Here is a 27,220-nt window from a genome sequence, read left to right on the forward strand (position 1 = left end):
TTTCTTGTTTCCTTTTTTGCTCAGATAGATAGTACGATAGTACGTACTGAGAGGATTCCTGTTTCCATTAACTCCTCAAAAACTCTACATTCAATGACATTTAGTGAAGATGACAAGGATTACAAGCCTATGCCAATGAACTTAAAGTTGTTTTTGTTTGTTTGTTTAAAAAGCAATAGCACCAGCATGAGTTAAGCTGAAAAGAGAAGCAAACCCCCAGGCACGGACAAGCTGAACTCACAGCCTGCTTGAAAGACAAGGGAGGGCTTACAAGTCGAGTAGCAATGAGCATTATTGTCCTAATTTCAGCCAGCAACTAAGGCTACTTTGTGATGAAAATTCAAAATCTGCTTTAAAAATAGAAAAATATAGTCACGGAACTTGAAATTATTAAGACATCAATTTTCTGTTATAAAAATTAGTGAGACATTCATAGTAATTACACAAACTACTACCTGAAATCACCCGTGAACCAATTACTGAACTGTGAAAACCGTATCATGGGGTACCTTCAGATAGCGCTCGATGTTGTTCATCAAAATATCGATTTCTTCCTTGGACCACATTCCCTGCTTCCATTTATGTCCTTTAAAAGAAATTAGTGCAATACAAATAAAAGAACTATTACACAAAATATTACCGTTTGAGAGGAATAAAACACAACATATTTCTCTTGTGGTAAAACTGCCACTGAGAACAGAACTGGGTTAGCCAAGTGCTCTATTCAACTGAAATGTCCCGAGTGCAGTACCTACTGTAACCTTACCGGATAAGCCGATTTCTAAAGTACCACTTCTCTTGTGGAAGTGTAACATTGCTGAGATAAGAGGATAGTCAAATCGTACTCAAAAGATTTTGGAAAAGTTTCTTTCCTAAAAAATTAATTTTATAGGCCAAAAAAAAAAAAGACTAAAGATTCTAGAGCTAAACATAAAAAGCCAGCTCCCAGGTAAATTGTTAGGAGTGTTTGCTGTACTGTGGCTGAGGCTTTCACTCATCTGTGTCTTTCTGCTAGAGTAGCACAGTGAATCCCACAGTCCTTTGTTTTTTGATAACAGCTTCCCCAGATGCGCTGGTGAGAGGCATAGCAATGTAAACGTTCTCATGTTTAACCTTCTAAGAGACTCTCAAAAACACAAGAAAAGTTCACTTTCTCCTCTTACACAATAACTGAATTGCCTCTTAAATGCCACCACAGCATATCTGTTTAAAAATAACATGTAAAACTGAATCTGTATCAGAAATACAAAGGTACCAGTTATTGTAAAATAAGTGGCATTATGGTCTCATTCATGGTGAAATTTAAATCCAATAGAAAGTTCAATTACATTACTTGGTTCCACCAAGGACGTCTCAATCCAGAATCTTAATGACAACAAGCCTTTCTAGTCCCAAGGCTTCTGCTATTAGGATCCAATATTCAGCGTATCTTACCTTTGTTGGTGAGAGAATCCTTATCTTCTTTAGTTGTAAACCATGCTTGGCTAACTGCTGAAACTTCCTCAGTGCCCAATGGAGATATTTCATCTAGTTGATCATTCTGTAAAATCTTTAAAAAGAAAAAGGGAGGGGGGGTTAGAAGCTTGATTAATGCCCAAGTGGATTTACATTTGTTGAGGCTAGGAATTATAAAATTCTAACATAATAATTCAATTTCATGTGTACACTGGCTGCAGTTTTTTATACATTAGGTGAATACAATCATTTGGGGAAGCTGGGTGTTGAGGCACATATCTAGAATCCTGGCATCGGGAGGCTGAGGCAGGATGTTGGCTTCCCAGCCTGGGTTATATATCTTCTGCTTCAGAAAATAACAGTAAGATATTCCAAGCTGGGTGCAGTTGCACATGCCTTTAATCCCAGCACTTGGGAGGCAAAGGCAGAGTCAGGCAGATCTCTGTGAGTTCAAAGCCAGTTTGGTCTAAAAGTGAGTTCCAGGACAGCTGGAGTTACATAATAAGATCCTATCTCAAAAGAAAACGAAAAACAACCTAACAACAACAACAAAAAAAGATACTCCAAAATCATTTGGGCATTTTGTATACAAAATGAACTTTTCTATCCAGTTGCTGTGAGCTTCACATAGGAGAGAGCAGTCCCCTTCCTTGGTTGTTAAGGCTGGCTAATGTCCTCAGGGGTGATTTCCTCTCACTTTATATGGTTTCTTCATAAAAGATTATCAGAGAAAATTATATCACTGCAAAATCACTGCTTCACTTAACAGGCAATGTTGTGTTAGCCCTGTGAAGACGATTAGCAGCCTTGAATGGTGCATGCTCCTCTCAAAGAACTAAGATAGCGTTAGAGGTCACTGTACCTGAGATCCTTCTGCACTCACACTACGTAGGGAGGAACAAAGCTACACAGAACAGTCTTGACCCTGGGCATGCTTTAAAAGATTTACTACCTGTTGTTAAAAACCACATTGCTCTGGATGTGACCAAAGACAGCAAGAAGTTCAGGAGAGATCACAAAGCAAGTATTTTGATAAACTGCTATAAATAACCAGAGACCAAAACAAAAAGCATACATAAAAATGGCATTGAAATTGAGGGTTTGGTAGACACAGGTGCAGACATAATAATTTCACCAAAATCTTGGCATCCACACTAGCCTTTTAGGATGTAAATGTTCAGCTTCTTGGGATTGCAACTTTATCTCAGATAAAAAATGTGCAACATGGGTCAAGTATATACAGTCAGAAGGACAGATGGGAACATTAAAATTAAAACTACATATGGCTAACACAGCAATGAATTTATGGGGATGCATGTTGCAGCAGTGTACCTCCAATCTCAAAAACAAACCACAAAATAATGCTTCTGAGAGAAATATTAGAAGGTATTGTTGTGCTGGAGAGATGGCTCAGAGGTTAAGAACACGGGTTGCTCTTCCAGAGGTCCTGAGTTCAAGTTCCAGCACCAGCATGGTGGCTCACAACCATTCCTACTGAGATCTGGTGCCCTCTGCTGGTCTCCAAGCAGACATACAGGGAGAACACTATATACATAATAAAAGAAATTCTGTCAAGAAAAACCAAAATGGAAGAAAAAAAGATACTTTAAAGAACAGTCACAAATTCCTGAAAAAAATAGGAAGACCCTATTAGTCATTTAGGATAAAAGATAGGCTTTAAAAAAATTCAACCAGAGAAAGTATAAATCAGGAGAGATTGATGACAATCTCTTAATGATTTTCAAAAATTGTTAGGAGATATTAACTGGCTACAGTCCCCAACTGGATTGACAACTCAAGAACTAAGTAACTTTTTAAAACCTGACAAGGTAAAAACAACTTAAATAGTTTAAGAAAATTATCAGCTGAGGCCGAGAGAGAACTGGGTTTGTTAGAAATGAAATTACAGGATGTGCATGTGGATCGATGGATCCTGAGCTGTACTGTATTCTGGTTCTTTTTACCATTACACACTCTGCCACAGGAATTCTTATGCAGAAAGAAGACAATATTTTAGAATGGACAGTTTTACCACACAGAGCAAAAAATTAAAGAGCTATGTAGAAAAGGTTTCTGAACTGATTCTAAAAGGAAAATTGAGATTTTATAAACTGTGGTGCCTTTTATTAATGTTGAAATTGCCTCATTATGGGCAGAAAATGAGCATTTTCTTGCAGTATTCTTTTCAGGGAGAGATTAGCAACATATAACACAAAAGCAAGAGATTTCATTTTATAGAAAGAACTAATAAGGATTCTCCCTGATATAATAAAAGAAATACCAACTTCTGGAGCCCCTACATTCTATACTGATGCAAATAAATCAGGAAAAACAGGCTCTAAGTCAGAAAAGTTAAGTAAAATGGCTCAAAGCCCTTATGATTCAAGTTAAAAGTCAGAATTATACGGGATTCTGACGGTATTAGATTTTTCCAGAACCTCTTAAAATAGTTACTGACTCTCAATATGCTCAAGTTTTACATATTAAAACTGCTGAACGTATTCCAGATGCTTCAGAATTAACTATAACAAAGTAATCAGAAATAGAAATCTTTCCTTGTACACAACACATATCAGACCCCGTAGGGGTCTACCAGGCTCTCGAGCACAGGTAATGATGGAATGGACCAGCTATTGGTAGGAAATGTACCAGACGGCTCAGAATTTCTTAAGAAACACCATGTTAACAGCAAAGGTTTGAAGGAAGACTTTTCTATCACTTGGCAACAAGCCAAGGAAATTATAATGAAGTGCCCTACTTGCTCTGTGTATAATGAAACTCCATTACCTATAGGAAGTAACTCAAAAAATACTTCAAGAATTTATATTTCAGGCTGGAGAGATGGCTCAGTGGTTAAGAGCACTGACTGCTCTTCCAGAGGTCCCGAGTTCAATTCCCAGCAACCACATGGTGGCTCACAACAGCCTATAATGAGATCTGGTGCCCTCTTCTGGCCTACAGGCAGGATACTGCATAAATAAATAAATAAAAATCTTTTAAAAAGATTGATATTTGGCAAATGGATATGTTTTATTTTACAGTTTTGAAAACTAAAATATGTGCAATGTACCATAGCTACATATTTAGGATTTCAATGAGCAACCACTGATTCCATAATTACACATTTATTAGAAGTCATGGCCATTATGGGTACATCTGTACAAATTAAGACTGGCGATGCTGTAGCACGTCTCTAGTAAAATGAAAGTTTTCGCATATTGTAATGTAACGCATATTACAAGTCTACCACACACTCCTATGGGATAAGCAGTTGTAGAAAGATCAAATTGTACTTTAAAAGATATGCTTAATAAACAGAAAGCAGTAATAAAGACTCCCAGAGATAGAGTACATGGTACTTGTTGGGGAAAGATTTTGCTTTTGTTTCCACAGAATCAGAAATGCTATGGATACTATCAAGATTGATAGAGATTAGATTCATACAGGAGAGACCTCATGATGAGGAGAGGTGACAGTTCATCAAAAGATTTGGTCATTCAATCAAAAAACTACCTTATAAGACTAACAAATGCTTTTCATCTGATCAGATTGGAAAAAAAAAAAACATTTCCAACAGGCTAAAATTTCAGACATCTTCCCAAATACTTGTTTCTGCTGTAAACCTATAGACATGTAAACCAAATGATCTATTTGTAGTCCCAACTCAATCAAAAACTAAAGCTGGCTTTGGAGTTGGAGTACTGCTCTCTTTCTATAAACCCAAGCATGGTTGCTAAAGAAAAATCTAAAGTCTCTGTCTCACGTCAGAAGAGCCACCTGGTATGGAACAGAAGAAAAAAAAAATTAAGTAACCATTCTATTGTCATTAATCTCATAATCTCTTGGGTTTGTTTTGATTCTTCAAAACTTTTCTTAAGGTATAAACATCTCAAAGTTTATTATAAATATACTATATATGTAGTATATATAAAATAAACTTTTTGTTGCCATAGTAATGGTCATATAGCATAACTAATTTTAGATCTAGGCTTCTAGCTTCCTGAAAATGATTTTAGACTTAAGTCTAAAACAAGTAATTAGGAACTAAGCTTGTGTATCCCAGACATATTTAATAAACCGGGGTCCTTTAACCTCTCCAAGATCTGCTGCATATGACATTTAAAATGTTGTTTCCCGCAGTGAACTGTGACCATTTCTAACAGCGACTATTGAATCCAAAAGAATGATGGGGTTCCACAAATGATGATTATACCTGAATTGTGATAAAGCCAATAAGCTGACAAACAACATTCAAAGATCAGCTTTGGACTGCAAACTGCTCAGGAAATTTCAAGGTGACTGCCAGTCCAGCCTAATAGACTACTCAGTCAGGTCTTCAGATGGGCCCTGCATTATCAATAACAGCAAGACGAACAGCTAGTTCTCTCAGGATTTGACCACTATCTTAGTTTCCCCAGACATCAGGAAGTAATTTTAGGAACACAATGCCCACATTTCCAATAGATAGGGTAGGTTGCTTTTGGTCAGTTGATGAGTTAGGGATGTTTGTCATTACAGGGGAATTGATTGTAAGTTGCCATCGGTCAAAAACAAGGAAAAACTAAACAAAGGAGATCAGATTTAAGGATCTCGTTCTGAAAAGAAAAAAGGGAACATAGATTTGATAGAATAAAAGGGTAATTATTGAATTTTCTTTTAAATTAAAAAAGCAAATATTAGTCTCAAACATTTATATTGGTATATTTTTGTATGTTGATACAAATATAAGGTTACTGATCTTATACTGTATATGTGTTTCTACTCTTGTTTAAGTTATTGTACCTATGCAGCTCACTTAGCAATCTAATATAAATTTCTAGTCCTTCAAAGTTATTATTAAAAACTACACAGGATAATTAAGAAATATAGATTAGTAGTCATCAAACAATCAAATTTGTAACCATGCTAGAAATGTTTTCAAGATCAAATATATATTCTAGATAGATAGATGGTCTTCAACTACTTCAGAGACCTATAGAATATCCATTTAAGATATTTTCATAACATAAGGCCTATTCTTGATAGTGAGACACATCTGCTCCTGGCAGCACCAAGTTACTTCAAAAAAGGACTGGGCATCAAAGAACCTCCACTGGAGTTTGTTTTCATTGCGGGCAAAGTAAGTCACTTTTGAAAGAAACCGTCCTTGCCTCAATTGCTGACAAGCATGCTATCCATACTGGACAAGTAGAACACAGGTACTGCTGAGCTTTGCCAGGACAAGATAAGACAGTCCTTCAAAATTTCCTGCTTCACAAAAGTCTGTCTGATATTCTAGGCTGAAGACTGGTGCCCCAATGATGCAGAGGAATCTTGGGATGACTGTCCAGGCAACCAGTTATCTCTATTATTGCTACAGTTTTGGAAGCTGTTTGCTCTGCAGTTCCTGTTTACTCAGGTAATATTGTATATATTTCGGGTTTCTGATGAAGTGGAAGACTAGATGATTACAGTAAGTTTTCCTTAGTTACTCTAGAAAGTAAATTAGGTACAAAAGTTTGGACACACCAAGTGTGGATAGATAATGTATTTTCTCTGAGTTTGCCAAATACAAATGGACTGGACATTGTGAATTTAATTCTTGCTTGAATATTGTTCTTACTGTATATAGTTTTACTTTTTTTAAGTTAATACCTTTTCTTTTTATATAGACAATACCTTATTGCATGTAGTTTTATTATGTTAGAGTTAAAACCTTATCTTTTTATTTAGACAAAAGGGGAAATTTGCAAGAGAACTTTCCACTCTGTCCCCTGAAACTGTCAATAAACTGAATCCTAATTCAGAGGACAGAGTTCATGCTCAGGCGACCAGAATAAGCCAGAGTTTTTTTTTTTTTTTTGGCTGACTCAGGTGGAAAAGGGACACAGGGAGGAAGGAGGAGGGGCTTAGGAGTTTTGCAGCCCTTTCTGGATCTTGGAAAAGCAGAGAGGAAGGTGAACTGGGCTTTTCTCTGTTGCTTTTGGGTTTAACAGATTCATACTCTACTATCTGACTTCTGGATTTTTATTAATAATAGAATAACTTAGATAACTGTCACACTGAATCCCATTTCCCATTTGAACAGCCATGCAGCACTCTACAGCAAACAAATATCTAATTCTGCTCACAGCACGTGGGGACTGGAAACCCGAATGACAGGTCTTACACTGATTTCATTGTTGCAATGCTGTAAAAGTATACGCTTTTCATTTCTTACATAAGCTGCACGTAATAACCATGTCCCTCACTGAAGCCAGTTTTAGGATGTACTATACCTGAATTTGTGTCACAGTTCCCTCAGAAAGTTCATCATCTGCCACCTCTGTGGTTGCCGTCATGGTCACCTCAAAGCTCTGCTCATTTTCTGAAACTTCAAGAAAATAATGATTCATCTCCACAATAATAATCATAGAAACTAATTATCCTAACGAAACCCACGGGGAGAATGTGATCATCTAATTTCCTAACATGCTTCTTAACAATACAGTGCATATTAATTTGCTTAATAGACACGAGTGCCAGGTAGGAAGGTCCTTCCATGGGGCTTATAGTCTAATAATAAACAAGATACGATAGTGGGTGACTCTTATAAGCCAGGGACAAAATAAAGCAGGAAAAGGAATGAGGTGAAGCGAAGCAGTATGTCTGAATTTTAGGTGAGAGCTGGGGGATAAGACCTGGGACAAAGGAAGAAGGCTGGTCCTGGCGGTGTCTTGCAGGAGGTGTCTGAAGGAATGAAAAGCCAAAGGCTCTGCAATAGGGCATGCTGGGAATGGCACAAGCACAACCAAGTCTACTGCTACAGCAGATGCGGTAAGAACAGAAGGAGACCGTGAGACCTTGTAGGCAACTGCAGAGATGACAACTTCACCTCGGAGACTAGAAAGCACAGGACGATCCTGAGCAGAGAAATGACACAGACACTTTGATTTCAACAGCACTGCTCTTGTTGCTGGGAGGAAAACACCTGAAGGGCAGAAGGGCTAGAGACATCGGAAAGAGGCTAATGCTCTAATGTAAGAGAGAACAGGGGTTTGGACTAGGTGGAACCATAAGTAGATCAAATTCTGAATAGTGATGATGGAACCAATGAGATTTGAAGACACACTAGACGTGTGGGAAATCGAAAAGTCAAGGATGACAGGTGCTTGTCCCCCTTCTTTAAGTACAAGCAACAAGAAGAACAGACTACTACTAAGCATTCGTGAATATTCAGGAAGTCAGTTTTAAATAAATAACTGAGATATTTACCAAATATCAAGAATTCAGGAAAACCCTGAAGGTGACTCTACTGTAACAGGTATGTCTAAGATAAGTCTGGTTAAAATACGTGGGGCTGTCATTACCAGAGAGAAAACCACCAAATAAGATCACCTAGGTAATGAGTAAGAACAGAAGGGGCAGTCTAAGCACCAGGTCTGAGTGCTGGAGTGTTCTGTATTTAAGAGTTTGGTGGATGCGCACAAGTCAAACTAAAAGATGGACATGTAGAAAGAAAACCAGAGAGAGGTGTTTCTAGAAGCCAGTAACGAGAAAAACTTTTGACAGATTAAGACAAAAATCACAAGATCTCTGGAGACCCAGGAAAAAGTTTTGGTAAAAGATGAAACCCTGGGATGTGTTAAGGACAAAAAGACACGGAGGCAAGGACAGGCTATTGGACAGTGGCCAAAAATGGCTTCAGGGATTCAGTTTACAAACAAATGTGTTTATACTGAGGGGGGTCATCCAGGTAGAGGATGAGCCACTAGTGATTTAGAAGTCAGACGTAAGAACTACATCTGAGTACGCGAAGACGTGGAGCTGGTACATGGAAAAGCCGCAGCTGGCCGGTGAAGACCAGGATACACAGACACAGGTAAAGACAGGTGTGGCAATGGAATGTACAGGTATTTTCTCACTAGTTCAATTTCCTCTGAAAGAGAAAGCAAGCATGTCTCGGAGTAAGAAAGGTGAGGTATCAGATTTTGGGACATGAAACACTGATCTCAGAGTGAACAAGAGTTGTTGTGACTTGTCCTGATAGATCACATATCCCATTTGTGAGGGCTACAAAGCCAAGCCAGCTTGTTCATTCTGCCTTTCTCTAAGACCATTTGATTAGCTGTGTTAATCATAAATAGGCAAAACCAAATTTAGATGGGGTTATAGCTTAAGCAAAGAACAACAAAAGAAAAGAAGGGAAAGGCATCTGAAGGTAACTGCAAGACTGAATATAATGAGCAGTCACAACACTACCACTGGGTGAGGAGAAAGGAAGGACCTGGTGCAGAAAGAACAATGAGAAAGTGGCATGACCGTGGGCCCAGAGCTGAAAGGGATCACAGAGCACCACTACAGAGGGACTGAGCTGGAGCTGGGAGCAACAGGACACAGGTCTGAAAGATCACAAATGCACAGCAGCAAGTGACTCAAGAGTGGTGACAATGGAGCAACAATGGAGAACAAAGAGCGAGGGACTGGGGTCTCAAAAAAAATCACCGAACGCACAGGCAATGACCGTGACCATGAGTAAGGAAGGGCATACATGCCTGGCATACATGCACTGGCCTGAGTAACGCACAGGCAATGACCGTGACCGTGAGTAAGGAAGGGCATACATGCCTGGCATACATGCACTGGCCTGAGTAACGCACAGGCAATGACCGTGACCGTGAGTAAGGAAGGGCATACACGCCTGGCAGGCTGCACAGAAGCAGTGAGCTAGTGACTAAACTGAGGTGATTTTAGCTTCTGCTTTAGAAGGACGTAAAACTTGCGTCTCTAGTTAGATATACATCTTAATGCTAATCAACCTGTATAAAGTCTAACACATAAGTCTTTGTTTAGTGAGATGTAGCATTTCAGGTTTCTACCGTAGCCTTTATCTCTAAGTTATCCACTCCCCTGCACAGGGAACGGCAGTCTTCTTCATCACAAAACACCGCAGTCTGCCCCCTCCCCACTCCATCCACCGTTTTACTCCCTACCTCCAAAAATTCTATTTCTTCAGCTTCCTAGGCCTGGCTTACTTAACCTAAGATACGCTGTTGCTTTAGCCGCAGCACTTTATTCTTTTACGTCCAGATTAATATTCCACACTGTCCACAAGCCACATCTCCTTCCTCTGTGTGTGGACACAGGCTGAAGCCACATCCTGGTGACTGTGGACAGTGCTATAATCATGGGTATGTGAAATGCAGGCATTTCCTGATAGATTACCTATCAACTCTACTCCAGGAGCCATCTTCATGCTGTTTTCCAGAATGGCTGTACGTATACTTCCACCAATAGTGTGAAAGAGGCCTTCTTTTTCTGCACTTCTATAAACATTACAGCCATTCTATTTGGCCTGAGATGATCTATCTCATTACCCATTATTGGTCTGTTCAAATGTTCTGTCTTCAATGCTTCAACTTTGGTATTGATATATGTGTCCATAAAACTTATTCACTTGGAGGTTTTCCCATTTATTAACTAGAGTCCTTTAAAAATATTGGTATCACTAATTCTTCATATTTCTCTTGTATCAATTATAATTTTTCATTTTGGTCTGATTTTTGAGTGTCTTTTTATGAACAGTCTAGTGATTTATCAATACAAGCCATATATATGCTTTCCCCAAATGAGCTTTTATATTGGCTTTTCAGGATTTTTTTTTTTTTAAAGATTTTTTAAAGATAGATGTCCTTCTGATTGTGGTGAAGGAGTCTCTCAGCACTACAAAGCTGCAGTGGCCAACAGAAATGGACCGTCTGGTTTAGCTTGTTTGGAAAGGCACTTTTCATTTCTGAATGCTAGGACTTTGCTGAACAACGTATTCATGTTGTTACTGATCACACATATTTATTTATTTGTACAATTTAAATGTCTATTCTTTTTCTGGCCTTTAAGAGTTCTGTGGAGAAGTCTGCAGCTAGTTTAGAAAAGATCCCACATATGTTGGCGCTCTCGTCTTGGGCCTTTGTTAGTTTGACATAACATACCTCAAAAAAGATCTTTCTTGAATGAATCTACTAGAAATCTCTGAGGTTCTTGGACCTGGATGTATATAGTAACTGAAGACTTGAAAAATATTCAACTGTTGCTTTGCCAAATCCATTTGTATATATCCATTTCCTTCTATTATAAAATACTAATAATAATATCATTTGTTTAACCTCAGGTCTTACAGCCGCTTTCTTCTTTTAATCTAAGTTATTTCTAAACAACTATTATAACTTCAAGCTCAGAAACACAGACTCAGAGGTCCTTCCTCTGTTTCATCTAGTTTGTTTAAGTTCTATTATATTTTAAAATTTCATTTATTATATTATTTAGCTCCAAAGTTTACATATTTTAATAATACACCTTTGCTGAATTTTTTATTTAGAACAAAAGGTACCTTCCTAATTTCATTCTCTTATGTTTTACTGAATTAGGATTATTATTTAAACTATCAAAAAGGCAGTTTTTTTTCTTTGAACTTGCTTTCTTTAGCTATGTTCTTTTGGCAGTAACGTGTTACCTTACTTTTCATGTCGTTCTACATACATCCATTACATTTTTAAATCTGCACATTAAGTTGTTCTTACCAGGTTTACAGGTAGTGGAAGTTTTTCCCCCCTGGAGATGTGCCCTAAGGCACTGGATGGGTGGACTACTTTGGTTTGGGTTCCAGGGAGATACAGTAGTCAAATGTTTATGTAACTTCCTCAGCTGTAACCAGTATTTGTAATACCTATGGGTGACTTGGTGACCTAGACCACAGGGTATAAGTGGGATCACCCTACCTGCTAACATGCAGCTCTCTTAGTTAGTGATAGTTTGCCAGTGAACCAAGGCACCATGAGCTGCTCTCGGTTTTTGTGGGTGGATGCAGTCAACTATGATGAAGGCACTACGGTCCCTTCTAAGCAAGATGCAGCCAGAGTGGTTATGGAGGGAAAGCACCTGCTAATTTCTAAAGGCCACACGGAAACACATCTACTCCTGTAGGCCAACATATACTTGGTGGTGTGACAGAGTGCTAACTGATGACAGAGATAAGTGTACCCTGGCGAGCACAAGGAAAAGAATGCCCTTCATTGTATACAAACTACAGTTACCTTCACAAAACTACAGGGGGCGACCTGCTTGCTTTCTGGGATGGTGGGTAGGACCAGCTGGCTGCTTTTGTGCCTCAGCTTCATAGGACAGGCAGCTTAGCTACTCTCAGAGCCAAAGGCTGAGGGGCCAATGGCTAAACTTTGTGACTTTACTGTAGCTCTTACTATTTTTCTTTTAAAGAGAAACCTTCCTAAATTAAGTTTATCAACGATTCTTACAAATATGGAGAACATATACTCAGAGACCAGCTTATTAAGTTCTCCATGAGAGGAACAAACTGAGTATCACAAGCACGATAGTGTCAACATCTCTATGTTTATCAGGTGATGAACAAAGACGTAATATCACAAAAATGGAACACAGTGCCAAGTACAGAGTGAACCTATGATTATGAACAAAGTATTTAAATAATGAACTAACTAGTCATAATTTCGCACAAAAGATTGTTCAAAAACTTTGCCTTATAAAATATCCACATAGGATTGTATCTGTGTAGATAGGCCAACTAAGCTTTAAGATCCAGTGACAGACACAGTAGGAGCTATTTAAAAACACGAATCGACAGGAAGAAACTTCATTTAGTTCCAAATTTTAGGCATGAATATGTTATACTTGAAAACTAATACTAGCCTTAACAGTTTTTTAATCCATAGTAAACTGAAATAAAACGATTTATTTTCTGTTCAATTTAAGAAATAATTAGTTCTGTGCATACAACTTGCTAAGATATAATTTTCCATGCTAAAACCTAGTCTTAATGTAAATCTAGGTAAAGATATTTCATTTGATGCTGATATGTAAAATCAGAAATCTCAAAAATGGCAATTTGTGTTAAAAGTGGCATCAACAGATGAAGGCATCGCTCTGGCTTTATAGGGACAGGACTCCAGATTCTTTCCTAGGCAAATCAGAAACATGATCTAGTGCTGTTGCTGGTATGCCTCTGCCAATGGCACTCCGTCTGGAATCTAGCCTGCCTTAAAGGTTGTTAAGACTCTAACCATACTAAACCACACTAGGATTAAGTAAATGAGGCACCTACCAAACTTCTATGCAGGTGGGCAAGAGGCTAAAGCATGTGCTAGAGGAAGCAGAGTACCTGCAAATGTCTGAACATGCTCTCTCTGAGCCTCACTTTCTTCATCCCCATGTAGGAGTGAATGGTAACAGTATCTATTGTACAGCATGATGGGCTGGGGGAAGATGCAGTTTAAAAACCTTATACTCTTGAACAAAGCAGGGCAAACATACATATTCATATCAGTTTAAAAAATGAAGAGACTCTCAGTATAGTTAAGACAGAATACTCAGTAAAATTATTTCTTTAAAAGGCTCATTATAAAGCCTACAGCAGCAGGTTGAGAGTAAAGAAGTGTTGAACAGATTGGACATATCTACTTAGCGGTTGGTATATAATGAACACGCTTTAAGCATTTGTTTAAAAACAAATTTTTTGACTAGGTAGAGTTCAAGTCTCCCTAGAGATGCCAACTGACTGGTGCAAGTTAAAATCTAATTCAGAAGGTGCCTCTGTTATAGCAGACTTACGTGGGACTGCAACAACTGATATGCAAGGCGTAGAGTCGTCAATGCTCTGGTCATCCTCAGAGGACAGACAGAGCCTCTTCTGCGGAGGTTCAGTACTATCTTCCGAGTCTATTTCATCAGGGTCTAGCGGAAGGGGAAAAGAAACCAGACAAAATGCTCAGAAACCACAAATAGACAAAAATCTGTACTTAGTATAGAAATTTCTGCAGCAATTTTCTTATCTACTAAAATCATCCTTCTATCCACCTGCTCACTTAAATTCACTTAGCTACACAAGGACTCAAAGAGCGTCGCTTTCTCCTTGCTTACAGTAGTACGCAGTCCCTGTTCTTGTGAAGGACAAAGTGCCACCTTCTAACTTGGTTTTCTAAAGATTTAACACACAAAGAGAAGGACTGGTATTGGGTTCATTCAAATATTTACTAAATGCCTAATGTCTAAGTGCCTGGAACAGGAAAATGAAGGATACCCTATGCAAGAAGGATACCTCATAAAGGAAGGCTACGCCGTGAAGGAAGGGTACTCACTCTATGAAGGAAGGGTACTCTATGAAGGAAGGGTACCCCATGAAGAAAGGACACCCTATGAAGGAAGGGTACCCCATGAAGAAAGGACACCCTATCAGGAAGTTACGGGGTGGTGGCATCTAGTGAACAATTTAAAAACGGTGTATTCAGAGCTGTGACACTGGAATGGGGAGGTCATGAGCGCACAGAGGAAACACATTCCGAATGAAGGTGAAGCGAGGGTTCTTGAGGAGGCATCATGAACTTGAGAAAACAAAAAGAAAGCAAGGAAGCATGTTTGCTTCTCTTGGCAGTAGCACAAAGTGCAGTGGAGCTGAAGAAATCAAAAGATGCTAAGAAAATAAAACAGTGAACTATTAGGACATAATCACATGACCAGGGACAACTGTGGCAGAAGAGAAGGCTAGCAGAAGAAAATGAAGTAGCAAAAGTGCCCAAAAATCATTGTAAGCTTTCAAAACAGCACTAAGAAATGGAAAAACTGCACAAAAGGCCAGAGTTAGGCAGATGAGAAAGAGAATCTGATCTGACAAAGGGGGATCCACAACAGGGACAAACCAAGTTTACAGCAGCATACTAACAGCATATTAGCGTATTCTGAACCATGACCAGACTATAAGTAGGAAGTAAAGTGCAGTCTGGGAAGTGTGTGGAAAGAACTGCTTGGGACATGCAAAATTTAGTTATAAAGACAGAAATATGAACTATCAAAATAGGTAGATGATAGCTAAAATGACTGAGTGAAATAATAGAGACTACAGAGTAATAAGACAGAAAGATTAGTAAAGAATGAACACACATACACACGTACAAAAAAAAATCATGTTTCACAGACTTTTGAATCTTAATTCACCAGAAGGATTATATAAATTTTGATCAGTCACATAAAATCCTATTTCCTATATTAGCATCAATCACTCGCAGAACTACTTCTCAGTGTTCTAATGTGTCAAATATACCTCTAGTAACAAATAATATAAAAATGTATTATAGCTATTCCACTATCTTCAGAGACTTACATCCCATATAAAAATGGCTACTAGAATAAAAAAATATTAAGGTATTTATAAAACACAACATATAAATTAAGATTAATCTATAATCCAGAGATACCAGAACTATGTGTGTAGGTGACAAGACAATGGAATTGAGACACCCCAGTTTCAATTATAGTCAGCAAAGTCTCCTACCATTCTGAGGGCAATGAAGAATGAGGTTCCCGTCTGTGTCCTGAGTAAACGTCACAGAGTTCACAGTTTCTACTGTTACTGTGCCAGAATCCTCTTCAACTGTGCTCATACTCAAATCTGCATGAGAAGAGGCTACTTAAGGACTTAAAATAAAATAATCTTTCCAGACAGTACATGAAATCGATCTAGGTATCTGCTTAGTCTTCATAAGAAACTACAAAGGAGTTCAGATTTCAGAAACCACCTTTCAATAACCACTATTTAGAATCAGGTTCAATAACCTACAAGAATCTGACCAACCCAGATTAACTCACAACAACTTTCTTACAATATTAACTTTCTGTGATGACTAACCTTGAAATTTAGAACCGCCACAGAGAAGCCTGTAGGCATGGTTATAAGGAGGAGTTGGGAAAACAGACGTAACCCCGTGGGCAGGGGCTCAGACTAAGAGGAGAGAAAGCTGCTCAGCAGCACTATGGTGTTTCTCTCTTCCCACTGAAGACAGAATGCGGATGCATGTGACCAGCTGTCCCACACTCTTGCTACCGTGTCTTCTTTACTGTGATGGACAGCACTCTGACTTCAGGCAAAAAGCCCTTCAAATCCATTTAGTAAGGAATTTCGTTGCAGCAATACCCTTTCTTTGCTTTTACAGTTATTTTTTTTAACTACAGCCAAAAAAAAAAAAAAAAAGTTGAAGCTGTTAATCAGCAGAACTCTTAGCAATTTTTAATATTTTTACCGGTAGCTTTTGTACTATGTTCTCACAAGCTTTCTGCCATCTGACTCTTTTGTTTGTTAAGGCGGACACAATGGTGATTGAACTCAGACCTTCCTATTTATATTCGGCCAATGATCTGCCACTGAACTAGATTCCAAACCTGCTATCTTTAGCAAATTAAGCAAAACTTCCATCTTGATCTAATAATCATTATTCATAAAACCCTATTATGAGTATTTAAGCCGTTACCTGAAAAATAAGAACATCAACCAAACATTTCTGTAGTTAGTAGTAATGGGGTTGGAACCTACATTTTTGTTTGTTGAGACAGGGTTTCTCAGTGTACAGCCAGGGCTTTCCTGGAATTTGCGCTGTAGACCAGGTTGGCTTCATACTCACAGAAGATCTGCCTGCCTCTGCCTCCCAACTGTTGGGATCAAAGGCATCACCATCCCCGAGCTTTTTTTTTTTTTTTTTTGATGTGTGTTTAAAGTGTCCTTACTTGCTGCTTTATATTTAACACAGACTGAAGAATTGGAGTCTTAGAACACAGTCACTATCTTGTGGCTGGATAAATATACTGCTACCAATGACATGGTTGACATCTTTAGCATTTTACAAATCAGTTTGTGTCTCAAAAGTGTTTCTCTCACATACCTTTACCGATTAATATAGACAAAAGTCTTGTGTGTGCTTAATTAATCATTCAGTATTTGATATAGGTATTAGTCCATTTACACACCGGTTACTATTTAAACAAGCATTTGGTAAAAAATACTTTGGCAACACAGACAACTACATTCATATTTACATGGTAAAGATCCAATGAGTAACATAGGTTTACTATACAAAAGACCACAATTTTCAAGATAAAGAAGAATGGGAATCATGATGCAGCAGGGTCAACCACTGGGTGGGTTTTCACAGTAAAGCGGGCTTACCTAGACCACGGATGGATTAGCTACAGCCCTTCCCATAGAATCACGTCTCCGTGCTCTGGCCAGCAGCATCACTCCCAGGTCATCCAGACTGCTTCTCCTCCATGCCTGTGCATCTGCAGCACTCTGAAACAGTGACAGCATCACAAAAGGCTTAATACAAACAAGAACAAGTAGTATCTGAGCACTGGAAATAATGCTGCTGCATGCTGGCCTCACACCTCTGATGCCTCACCCCGAGGAGTGAAACAGAGGCACAACTTTCTTCTGAGTACATTTTATGGAAGTCAGCCTCAAAACCAGTCCAGTGCGATAACGTAAGAGCTCATAGGAAGTTTCTCAACCCAAGCTGTCACTCCCCAGTTAGTTGTCCTCTGAAAACATAGACTGAGATATACAGTGGTTATGGTAGACCTTGGAACCATTGTGCAAACTTATCTCCTATGAAAAACTAACATTTCCAGCTCACGTGCTCTTTCATAATGACTTATTCACATCTCTAAAATACCCAATTTTATCTTAAAAATAGGTATGCAAGTTGTTTTTAAAGACACCTAGAAATTGGAGAAGATGGCTGAGATCCTAATTCGAGAGCACCCTTACTATGGAAGTCAAGAGGCAGACAAGGTGCTGGCTTAGGTGAAGAGCATCTGATGCTCTTCGAGAGGACCTGGGTTCAGTTCCCAGCAACCACATGGCGCTTTATAACCATCTGTAATCAGTTCTAGGATCCAGCACGTTCTACTTGCCTAGTAGTATACAGACATACATGCAGGCAAAAAGACTCCTAAAATAAATCAATCTTTAAAAAAAAGAGCAAACAGGAAGAAAAACAGAGGAGACTGAGGACTAGCTGGTGATACAGAAGGAAAACTGAGACATGCTCAATGGGCATTAAAATGATTAACTGTCAGTAAGATGACGGAGTATTTATTTGGTCTGGCAATATGGAGAACACGCATTACCTTAAGAAGTAATTTTAGTGGACTGGGAGCAGATGGCAAACAGAGAAACCAACATACAGAAGACTCACTTTGAAGATAAAGAGAATAGGAGAAGGAAGTGGGCTCAACACAGTGTTAAAAGATTATTTATGGCTTTACAAAGACAAATATTGATGAATAAATCTAATTAGTCATTTAGTGCTTTTATTGAAACTCATTAGACGAAAAATCATGCTTGACATTGGAACCCTTTCACACCAACACTACTTGGAACCTGCTCAGACCCTTACCAAATCATCGGTGGTCTCACTTTTATACCAATTAAAAATGAAAGAGCACGATGAAGGAAAGACGGACAACATTTTAACTGGCAAACTGACATTCTGCTATATTCCCATCATTTGATGGATTAGCTTGAAACAACAAATACCTTAATGAACCCAAGAAAAAAGAACCCGTAAATGGCATAAAGCATTTATTCTTACATATGCTCGCATTTGAAAGATAAACCTTTCACTTATAGTTCCAAATAGAGATGACGGGGGAGGGAGGCACGCAGTAGGGTCTCACGATGGAGCCCAGGCCGCCCTGGCTCTGCCTTCCTAGTACTGGCATGTTTCTGTCACCATGCTGAGCCAAGTAACCCGACTCATTAGGCTACAATAACCTGGTGGAACAAGAAGGGATAAGTACGACAAAGTAACATTTGATTTTTAAAGTCAAAATGAAAAAAGAATTAAGTTGCTCATGCTCCTCTTCATTTCAGTATTGACCTAAAGTTCTGAGGGTCACATGTCCATCGGGTATAAATTTTGGGGCAGCTAAGTGTCAAGAATCTTAAAAGAAAAAGGAAAAAAAATATCAAAAAAATGTCATTTCTTCCTATTTTAGAAGTCAACTCTATCTAAGCACACACTACTGGTGGTGATCATGAGAAGCTGGAGGCAACATAGTCTGTCTGACGCTACATGACAGAGATTGTTTAGCTTCAAAACTGGAAAATGGAATGCAGTTATATGGCACAGGAAAACTCACTAAGAGGATATTCTTAAAATGGGAAATACAGAACACCACAGAGAGTTGTAACTTAATGCAGCAAGAACATATTTAATTTTTGAGATTTCCTGAATCAATATAGTATTAACAATCATCCACTTCTCTTTAACATTTTAATAATTACCTTCCAGATTTTTAGTTTACACACACGCAGACACATATCAGTGTCTTAGTTTGGTTTCTATTGTTGTGAAAAGACACCATGACCATGGCAACTCTTATAAAGAAAACATATAATCGGGGTGGCTAGCTTACAGTTTCAGAGGTTCAATCCATTACCATCATGAAGGGGAACATGGCAGTATGCAGGCAGATGTGGTACTGGAGAAATAACTGAGAGTCTTACATCGTGCAGGAAACAGGAAGTTGACTGACAATAACACTGATGTAAGTTTGAGCAAAAGAGACCTCAAAGCCTGTCCCCACAGTGACACACTTCCTCCAACAAGGCCACCCCTCCTAATAGTACCACTCCCTTTGGGAGTCATTTTTTTTTCTCTAACCACTACATTCCACTCCGTGGCCCCAAATGCTTATTGATGTATTACAATGCAAAAATACATTCAATCCAACTTCAAAAATCCCCATAGGCTATCCCAATCTCAAACTTGTTTCAAAGTCCAAAGTCTCTTGAGACACATGGCAATCTCAACTGTAATCCCCCTATAAAGATCAAAACCAAAAAGCAGATCATATACTTCAACATAATGGCATAGGATATGTATTACCATTCTGAAACACAAGGAAGGGAGCACAGTGAAGAAATACTGGTGAAAAGCAAGACCAAAAGCCAGCCAAGTAAACTCCCAACTCTGCAGCCCCATGGCTGGTGTAAAATGTTCTTTAGATCTCCAACTCTTCCAGCTCTGTTAAGCTTTATTGACTCTAACACACTTCCTTCTTTGGGCTGGTTCCATTCCCTGCTAACAGCTCTCCTCAACAGGTAACCCATGACTCGGGCATATTTGGTTTGATATCTTGGGGTCCAAGGCAATCCAGGCTGTACCTCTATACTAGGCCTCCATTCAGAGACACCCTGACACATGCCTGGCCTCAGGGTTTTATTTTTTAACTCCTTCCTCCTATCCTTAACTCTAAAATCAGAAACAAGTGGCTGAAGCTGTCAAGTTCTGCTGCTGGCTGAAGTTGGAACATGGCATGCTTATTCAATTAAATCTTCACCAGCTGTCTTTCACCAACTAAGATTGCTTGTCCTGAAACTTGCTCTGTAGACAAAGGAGACCTCAAACTCTCTGCCTTCCTAGAACTGGGATTAAAGGTGTGCCCTAGCACACTTAGCTCCCAAACTTTTCTTCAGTCCCTTTTCACAAATTGGAAAGTAAGCTGGGCTGAGATCTTGCCTTGAGATCACCACTCTGTTTATAACATCTCTTAATCCATTTACCTCCTCAAACAGAGGATTTAGCTCCATCCCACATCCTGGTGTCCTTTTTCTCAAGTATTTTTCCTTGCTCAGCTCGCTCCTTCTCATTATATATCTTCATTATAGTTACCACCAGTATCCAGAACAGTCTATACTAGGCTGTCTTGAGATTTCTTACAGTGGTATATTGTGTTTTAATAAATAGAAGATCGAGGGCAAAGTAGTCATACTAGTGAGCCATACAGGCCAGGGAATGGTGCCACACACCTTTAATCCTTGGACTTGGAAGACAAAGGCAGGTAGATCTCTGTGAGTTCAAAGCCACCCTGGGTTATACAAGATTTAATCTGTCTAAAAGAGGAACAGCTCACAGAAAGGTGCACCCAGCACTAGGGATCACACATCTTTAATCCCAGCACTAAAGAGGTGGAGACAGGAGCTATATAGCTGGGCAGAGAAGAATATAAATGGGAAGAGACAGGAACTCAGCAGAGTGAGTCTGAGGTTGGTGGAGAGCATTGCAGGATTGCCCCATTGTCTGAGCCTTGGTAGAGGTAAGAAATCTCAATGGCTGGCTATTTTGCTTTTCTGATCTTCAGCTTGAACCCCAATATCTGTCTCTGGGTTTTTATTATTCATACTACAATTTCTTCCAAGCAATCAATCCTAAACTCTTCACTTTAGCCTCAGGCAGACTCTTTAGATAAGGGCAAAAAGTAGCCAGCCACCTCTTTCACCAAACTATGGCAAGAGTAACATCTTCAGGAGTACTGACTATTCCAGCAGGGAACACTCTGCACTTGAAGAATGCTTTAGAAATGGTTCTGAAGTGAATCAGATGGCAGCACCTCGCCTTGGGGCATAGGGTTAAGAGTTAAGCATTGTGAAGCACCATTAATTGTAAGGGTAAATGTACACTGTAAGCATCCTTTTCAATGGTTATTTTTCCTTCAACTAACTCAAGATGTAGGCAGTGTGAACAATTTGACTCTCCAATTAGACAAATGTTAGACCCGTCTTCTAGTGCCCCTATTACTCGGAGCAAAGGACTGCCAACTGCATATCCAGCTAAATGAGTTATGGCACCATTCAACATTCTACAGATAGGTGCTTTCAGAAACCAACCTGCTTGCTCAAGTACAACCTCCAAACTTTTGGCCATCACAAGCTTTGATGAACTCCCCGTGTCCCCACAGCTGTTCCTATCCAGGCCACAAGGGGAGCACCTCCCCTGGTGGTCCAGCTAAAGGCCTGTTGTGGCTATCAGCAGAGTTCGTCATTTGTATAAGGGGCTTTGCCCTGCCTAGCACAGACATTTCTGTGTTTGCATGGGCTGCTGGGAGATGTGCTCCTTTGCTACCACCTGTGTGCATCATTAGGTCCAATAAAACGCTTCTCCAGTGTCCTTCTCTTACTTTTTATGTTAACTAGGACAAGCTCAGTTGGTTACACACAAAAAAGGGAAAATTAAAAGTCCAGGCACAAGTGGAGGCAGTGACAGTCAGAAGTAAGGAGACCTGAAGGGTTCCAGAGTTAATGGCAGAAATAACAGGGAGCAGAGATGAGAGCCACCAAGGGCCATCAAGACATGAGGAGAGTCCCAGGAAGCTGCCAAGGGTCTCAAACTTTCTGGGCATTGAGAACTGTCAACACTAGTCACTGTCATCAGGATGAAGATCTCATTCATCTTTGCTCTAGTCAAGGGTCTCAGCACCCAAAATCTGTAAGCGAGCTCTACTATTAAGAGCATTACCTGCCTCTGCCGTTTAAGACTGCCCAAACCTACAGATTACAAAAGCTGCTGTGTTCTGGGGCCACTGATAGTTAATGCCAGGAGCAATGAACTTCTAACCTGATGGCCTAGTAGAGCTTCAGTCTTGTGTTAAAATAAAAGCCTGGAGCAATAGAACTATATTGTTCGGGGCTCATAACTGTTATACATTTGGTTTGTCAGTCCAGACCCTAGGTCTTGGTTACTCCAGGACCAGCAGTGCTGGCAATGGAAGAGTCTCCTTGCCTACCCAGGACTCATATCCAGGCAGAGCAAAAGATCCCCTGCTAGCAGTAACAGCTCTGAACCCCTGGGAACACTTTTGTAACTTCATGGGAAAGTTTGTAAAGTAGATTAAGATAAAGAGTATTAAATTAAGGTACATGATTAATGGCTTCACTAAACAATGGTAAACAGCCAGATGGTGGTGGTGTCTGTCTTTAATCCTAGTACTCTGGAAGCAGAGGCAGGTGATCTCTGTGAGGTTGGAACCAGTCTAATCTACAGAGCGAGTTCCAGGACAGTCAGGATGGTTATACAGAGAAACAGTTTTGAAAAACAAAAACAACAAAAAGATAGTAAACAAATACTACACATCATAAAGTATCAGTAAATTTGTTAATGGAGTTTAATGTAATGCTTCAATTATCAATGATGCTGTAATTGAATAAAGTGAATTATATGGTAATACAGATCATCTGGAGGGTCAAGATTTCATACCTGGCAATAAAACTGTACTGCCTATCTGATCTAAGAGCTTATGTGTTTGGTTACACTGTAAGATAGTATCCTTTCAAAACACCATTTTTTGTAATACACCATCTGATTTTTAAATACAAATTATCACCAAGTTCTTTAGTTTATTGAAAAATCACATTTTCTTAACAAATACTAAAACACATCAGGCAGCGAATAGACCTAATATACATTTCCTCTGCACAAAGCCTTACAGAGAGGGAACAATAGCTCTAGACACCAAGGCTGGAAGGAGTGGGCTGACTGAATACACAGCCAAAACGATCCTTTAATAAATATGATGTAGGAAGTTTACACAGGCCCTTCCAATACGCTTCTTCTTGACAGCTTCTCTCTGGATAATCATGGACCGGGCTACCTCCCCATAAACTTGAAAAATGCAGACACAATAGGTTCCTTTTATTGAAACTGAACCAATTTACCTTTATGGTATCAAGGCAGACAAACCTTGTGATTTTATTAATTTTTATTACAAGAATTCTCTTCACAAAATAAAAACCACCATTAAGATAAACGGAGACAGGACAACAACTTCACGTGCCTCTGGGCTTCAGTAAGCATCTGGCTTAGTTACAGACTACCTTTGTTAAACTGCATAGCATTTATGTTTATGAATTCCCAGTCTTTTCAAGCAGAGAACGCTCTAACACCTATGGCAGAAAGAGAATGTAATCACAGTAAAATGAGAACCCAGACTGAGGAAGGCAGTACTAAGCAGACGGCCTCTACCAAGGCTCTATGTGAAGTTCAGTTATGTGGAGTAGACGCTGATCTGTGGGCTAAGGCGGGACACCACTGAACCCTCCCCAACACCAATGCTTATCTAAAGCTTTGATGTGTTTGCAACACAGATCAAAGTTTCAAGTAAGTCACCCAGTTCTCTAATATTTTCAAAAGCACCAGGCTCTATCCTTAGTCTAATATCTACAGTCAAGATATACATACTTAGGGATGTTTGTTTTTTGTTAGGTGTATGTATCCTCAGAGATGTTAATTTAAGTCACTGCATCAATAGACTAAGACAAAATCTGTGGAGCTTTCTGAAAATATCCAGTCTTTGAAGAGACTAAACTTCTGCCAGACCTTGATGCCAAGCTAATAACATGCCCTGAGATCATTTAAGACTATGGACTTAGTCTGTTGTCCTACTGTGTGCTCAGTCTGCTTAATCCTGCCTTTATGAAAACACAGTAACCAACTTCATGAAGCCTTGGATTAACATGCAATTAGCTTTTACAACCTAAACTAAATGCATAACTTTAATCTTGAATTAGGCACTTGTCCATGCCCCTGACCCAGAAAAATTTGTGTATGCTGTGATAATAATCTGCTGAAAACAATCAACAGGTCAAAACTAACCCTAAACAAAAATAGTCACCATAAATGTTAGATGCTAAACGTAGATATAGTTTCATAACAAAGTTTGGTTTTGTCATTCTGGGTCAGTAAAGCAACTTCTTCCCTTGTGAAACTGTTTCTATAAAAAGGTATCCTCATTCTTTCCCATACCACATTTTCTGTGCTCTTTAATAAACACAAAGCAAAGTCCTTTGTTAGGGACAGACACAGAATGGCACAGGCAAGCACAACTTTAAAAAAGGAAACACAGGAGGACATTAGGAACTATTTCTCTGACACATTTTACGGTCAGGCTCAAACTGTAAGTCCAAAACTTTGATATCCTCATTTAAAAATATTAAAACCTGAATACTCAGAGAAAAAGGTTAATGCTGTATGTAGTCTCTAAACTGCTAAAGATACAGATTTAAATTCTTAAGAAGCATGCAAGGCTCGGGACTTTCTGAATAAATGCTGAAGACAAAGGGAAAAAAGTAACATTTTTTTCTAAAAGCAGCAGGGGGCTCTACTATTTATCTCAATGGCAATCAACAAAACAGATTCAGAACAGGTAGTAGAATTTCTAGATAATTCCACCAATAGTTTGTGACAAGCCTATCAAGTAAAATAATGAAGAACATTAGCTTGTTTGGTGGTACACAAAAACATCTGGGGAAAGAGGTAAAGTAATGGGATAAAATCATAAAGACCCTCCTAACCATAACAATTTTTTCCATATAGGACTAAACTATTATATGTAACTCCTGACTGGGGTGGAGTGGCACTGTTAGCCCCTCACCAACTTAAGTGTAAAATTTTTTTAAGTGCAATTAAAAATTTTTCTAATCTTAGCCAAATATACATAATTTATCACTAGTTTATCACAGTAAAATCAGACTTTGTTTTGTTATTATAGTTGCAGTTTTAAATGTTACAATAGTAGTCATCTGAAACTAGCTTAAAGAAATCTTAAGTACAAGAAAAAGAAAATGGACTTCATATTTATAAAACTTTCAACATAATCAAAGGTTCTTCCTTGATTTGCAGCCTTAAAGGCACAAGTTAATTACAAAATAAAAACAGTTCTAATAAAAGTCTCAAATTGCACTGTATCTACCTTAAGACATGAAATATTTCAAGCTGTACTGAAATGCTTCTTTCTTTCTATAAAGTCTCAAATGGAAGTCTTGCTGTCAGAAAGGGGTACAAGATCTGACAAAAGCAATCGCGAAAATTCAGCCCGGGAAAGGGAGAAGTGTATTTCTCACCCTTTCCTTAGCTACACTGAGTCTTTTACTAAGAAAACATATGCTGTATCATTCAACAGCACAGGATGGCACTGGACCACTTCTCTCGGAGTTAAACTAAACACACACACACACACACACACACACACACACACACACACACACTTCTTCCTAGAGCACAGGGATGGCACTGGACCACTTCTCTCGGAGTTAAACTAAACACACACACACACACACACACACACACACACACACACACACACACACACACACTTCTTCCTAGAGGACCAAACAGGCTTTACCCCTAAGGCTTGCTCGGCACGATCTGGTCAATGACTTCTCGGCTGGGCTAGGTAGGGTTCCCCCCGTACCCCAGGCCACGTCCCGCGGTCTTTACAGAGAAGGTCCGGCCAGTACCCACGACTCCCTCGCGGATTACAGTCGAGCCCTACAACTGGCGAGAGCCACACGGGCTAACCGAGCCCCAGGGCCACGAGTGGGCTCGGGCGACCCCCGCCCCCACTGCCAACCCCACCCACGCCCAGGCCGCCCAGGGGGCCTCCCTGACGGCGGACCCAGCTGAGGCAGGCTTGAAGCTCCGCTGCCTCACACGCAGACTCCCGCGGGCGCCCGGCGCCGTCCGCTGCGGCTCGGGCCCACCCCCAGGGGTCCCGGCGCCATTTGGATCCTCTAGCCCGCCGCCATTTTCCGCCGCCGCCGGCTCGCCGCGGCGCCCGGGCGCCTGCCCGGCGGTCCCGACCGCCAACGCCCGCACGGGCCGGCGAAGGAGGTGGCGGGCGCGGCGTGCCGCCGGGGCCACTGGGCGAAGGCCGAGCTCCGACCCCGCCCGCGGCGCCCGGCCGACGGCAGCCAAGGCCTGCGAAGGGGCCGGCCCGGTCTCACTGGGCGGAGCGGCTGCGCCAGAGGCCCGGACCTGTAGGTTCCATCGCACTTACTTCCTGTTTTGGGTCCGGGCACTTTGGAAGAACCAGGATGGAGGCTCCAAAAAATACCAGGATGGAGGAAGCAGCCACGGGAGAGAGTGGCTGCAGCTGGGGTGAGCGAGCGCAAGCAGCCACCGGAAACGGAGCCGCGGCCGCGCCCCGCCCCCCGCCTCCCAGCAACCCCCCTTCTGCCCGCCTCTCCCGTGGGGCGGCCCCGCGCGCCACCCGCGACGTCACTTCCGGCCTCGGCGGCGCGCTGCGAGGGCTCGGTCGCCATTCTCTTAGCGAGCGGTTGTGCGGCTCTCGCCGTCCAGCTGTTGCCGGTGCGGCAAAGCCAGGCGCAGGCCTC

At 40.2% G+C, this 27,220-nt stretch overlaps 1 protein-coding gene across 6 annotated transcripts in view; it reads right to left on the minus strand.

The window, feature by feature from the left end:
- Positions 1 to 27,024, minus strand: part of LOC121434722 (cyclin-D-binding Myb-like transcription factor 1) — a 46,035-nt gene extending 19,011 nt beyond the window's left edge. For 2 of the 6 annotated variants that reach the window (XM_041633641.1, XM_041633636.1), the window contains exons 1-7: positions 26,884 to 27,024; positions 17,435 to 17,557; positions 15,770 to 15,886; positions 14,053 to 14,175; positions 7,713 to 7,807; positions 1,435 to 1,549; positions 510 to 586 (exon numbers count right to left, since the gene is read on the minus strand). In XM_041633641.1, the coding sequence (XP_041489575.1) occupies positions 510 to 586; positions 1,435 to 1,549; positions 7,713 to 7,807; positions 14,053 to 14,175; positions 15,770 to 15,878 (519 nt within the window). In that variant the 5' untranslated portion in view covers positions 15,879 to 15,886; positions 17,435 to 17,557; positions 26,884 to 27,024. Of the gene's footprint in view, positions 1 to 509; positions 587 to 1,434; positions 1,550 to 7,712; positions 7,808 to 14,052; positions 14,176 to 15,769; positions 15,887 to 16,123; positions 16,441 to 17,434; positions 17,558 to 17,652; positions 17,671 to 26,229; positions 26,412 to 26,502; positions 26,846 to 26,883 lie in introns of those variants that run through there. The other 4 variants (XM_041633637.1, XM_041633638.1, XM_041633640.1 and 1 more) reach the window with 4 other exon arrangements.
- Between the last annotated feature and the right edge of the window lie 196 nt (positions 27,025 to 27,220).

This window comes from Microtus oregoni, unplaced genomic scaffold, assembly GCF_018167655.1.
Source record: "Microtus oregoni isolate MIOR12 unplaced genomic scaffold, Mior012 000044F_ref0000062, whole genome shotgun sequence".
NCBI lineage: Eukaryota > Metazoa > Chordata > Mammalia > Rodentia > Cricetidae > Microtus > Microtus oregoni.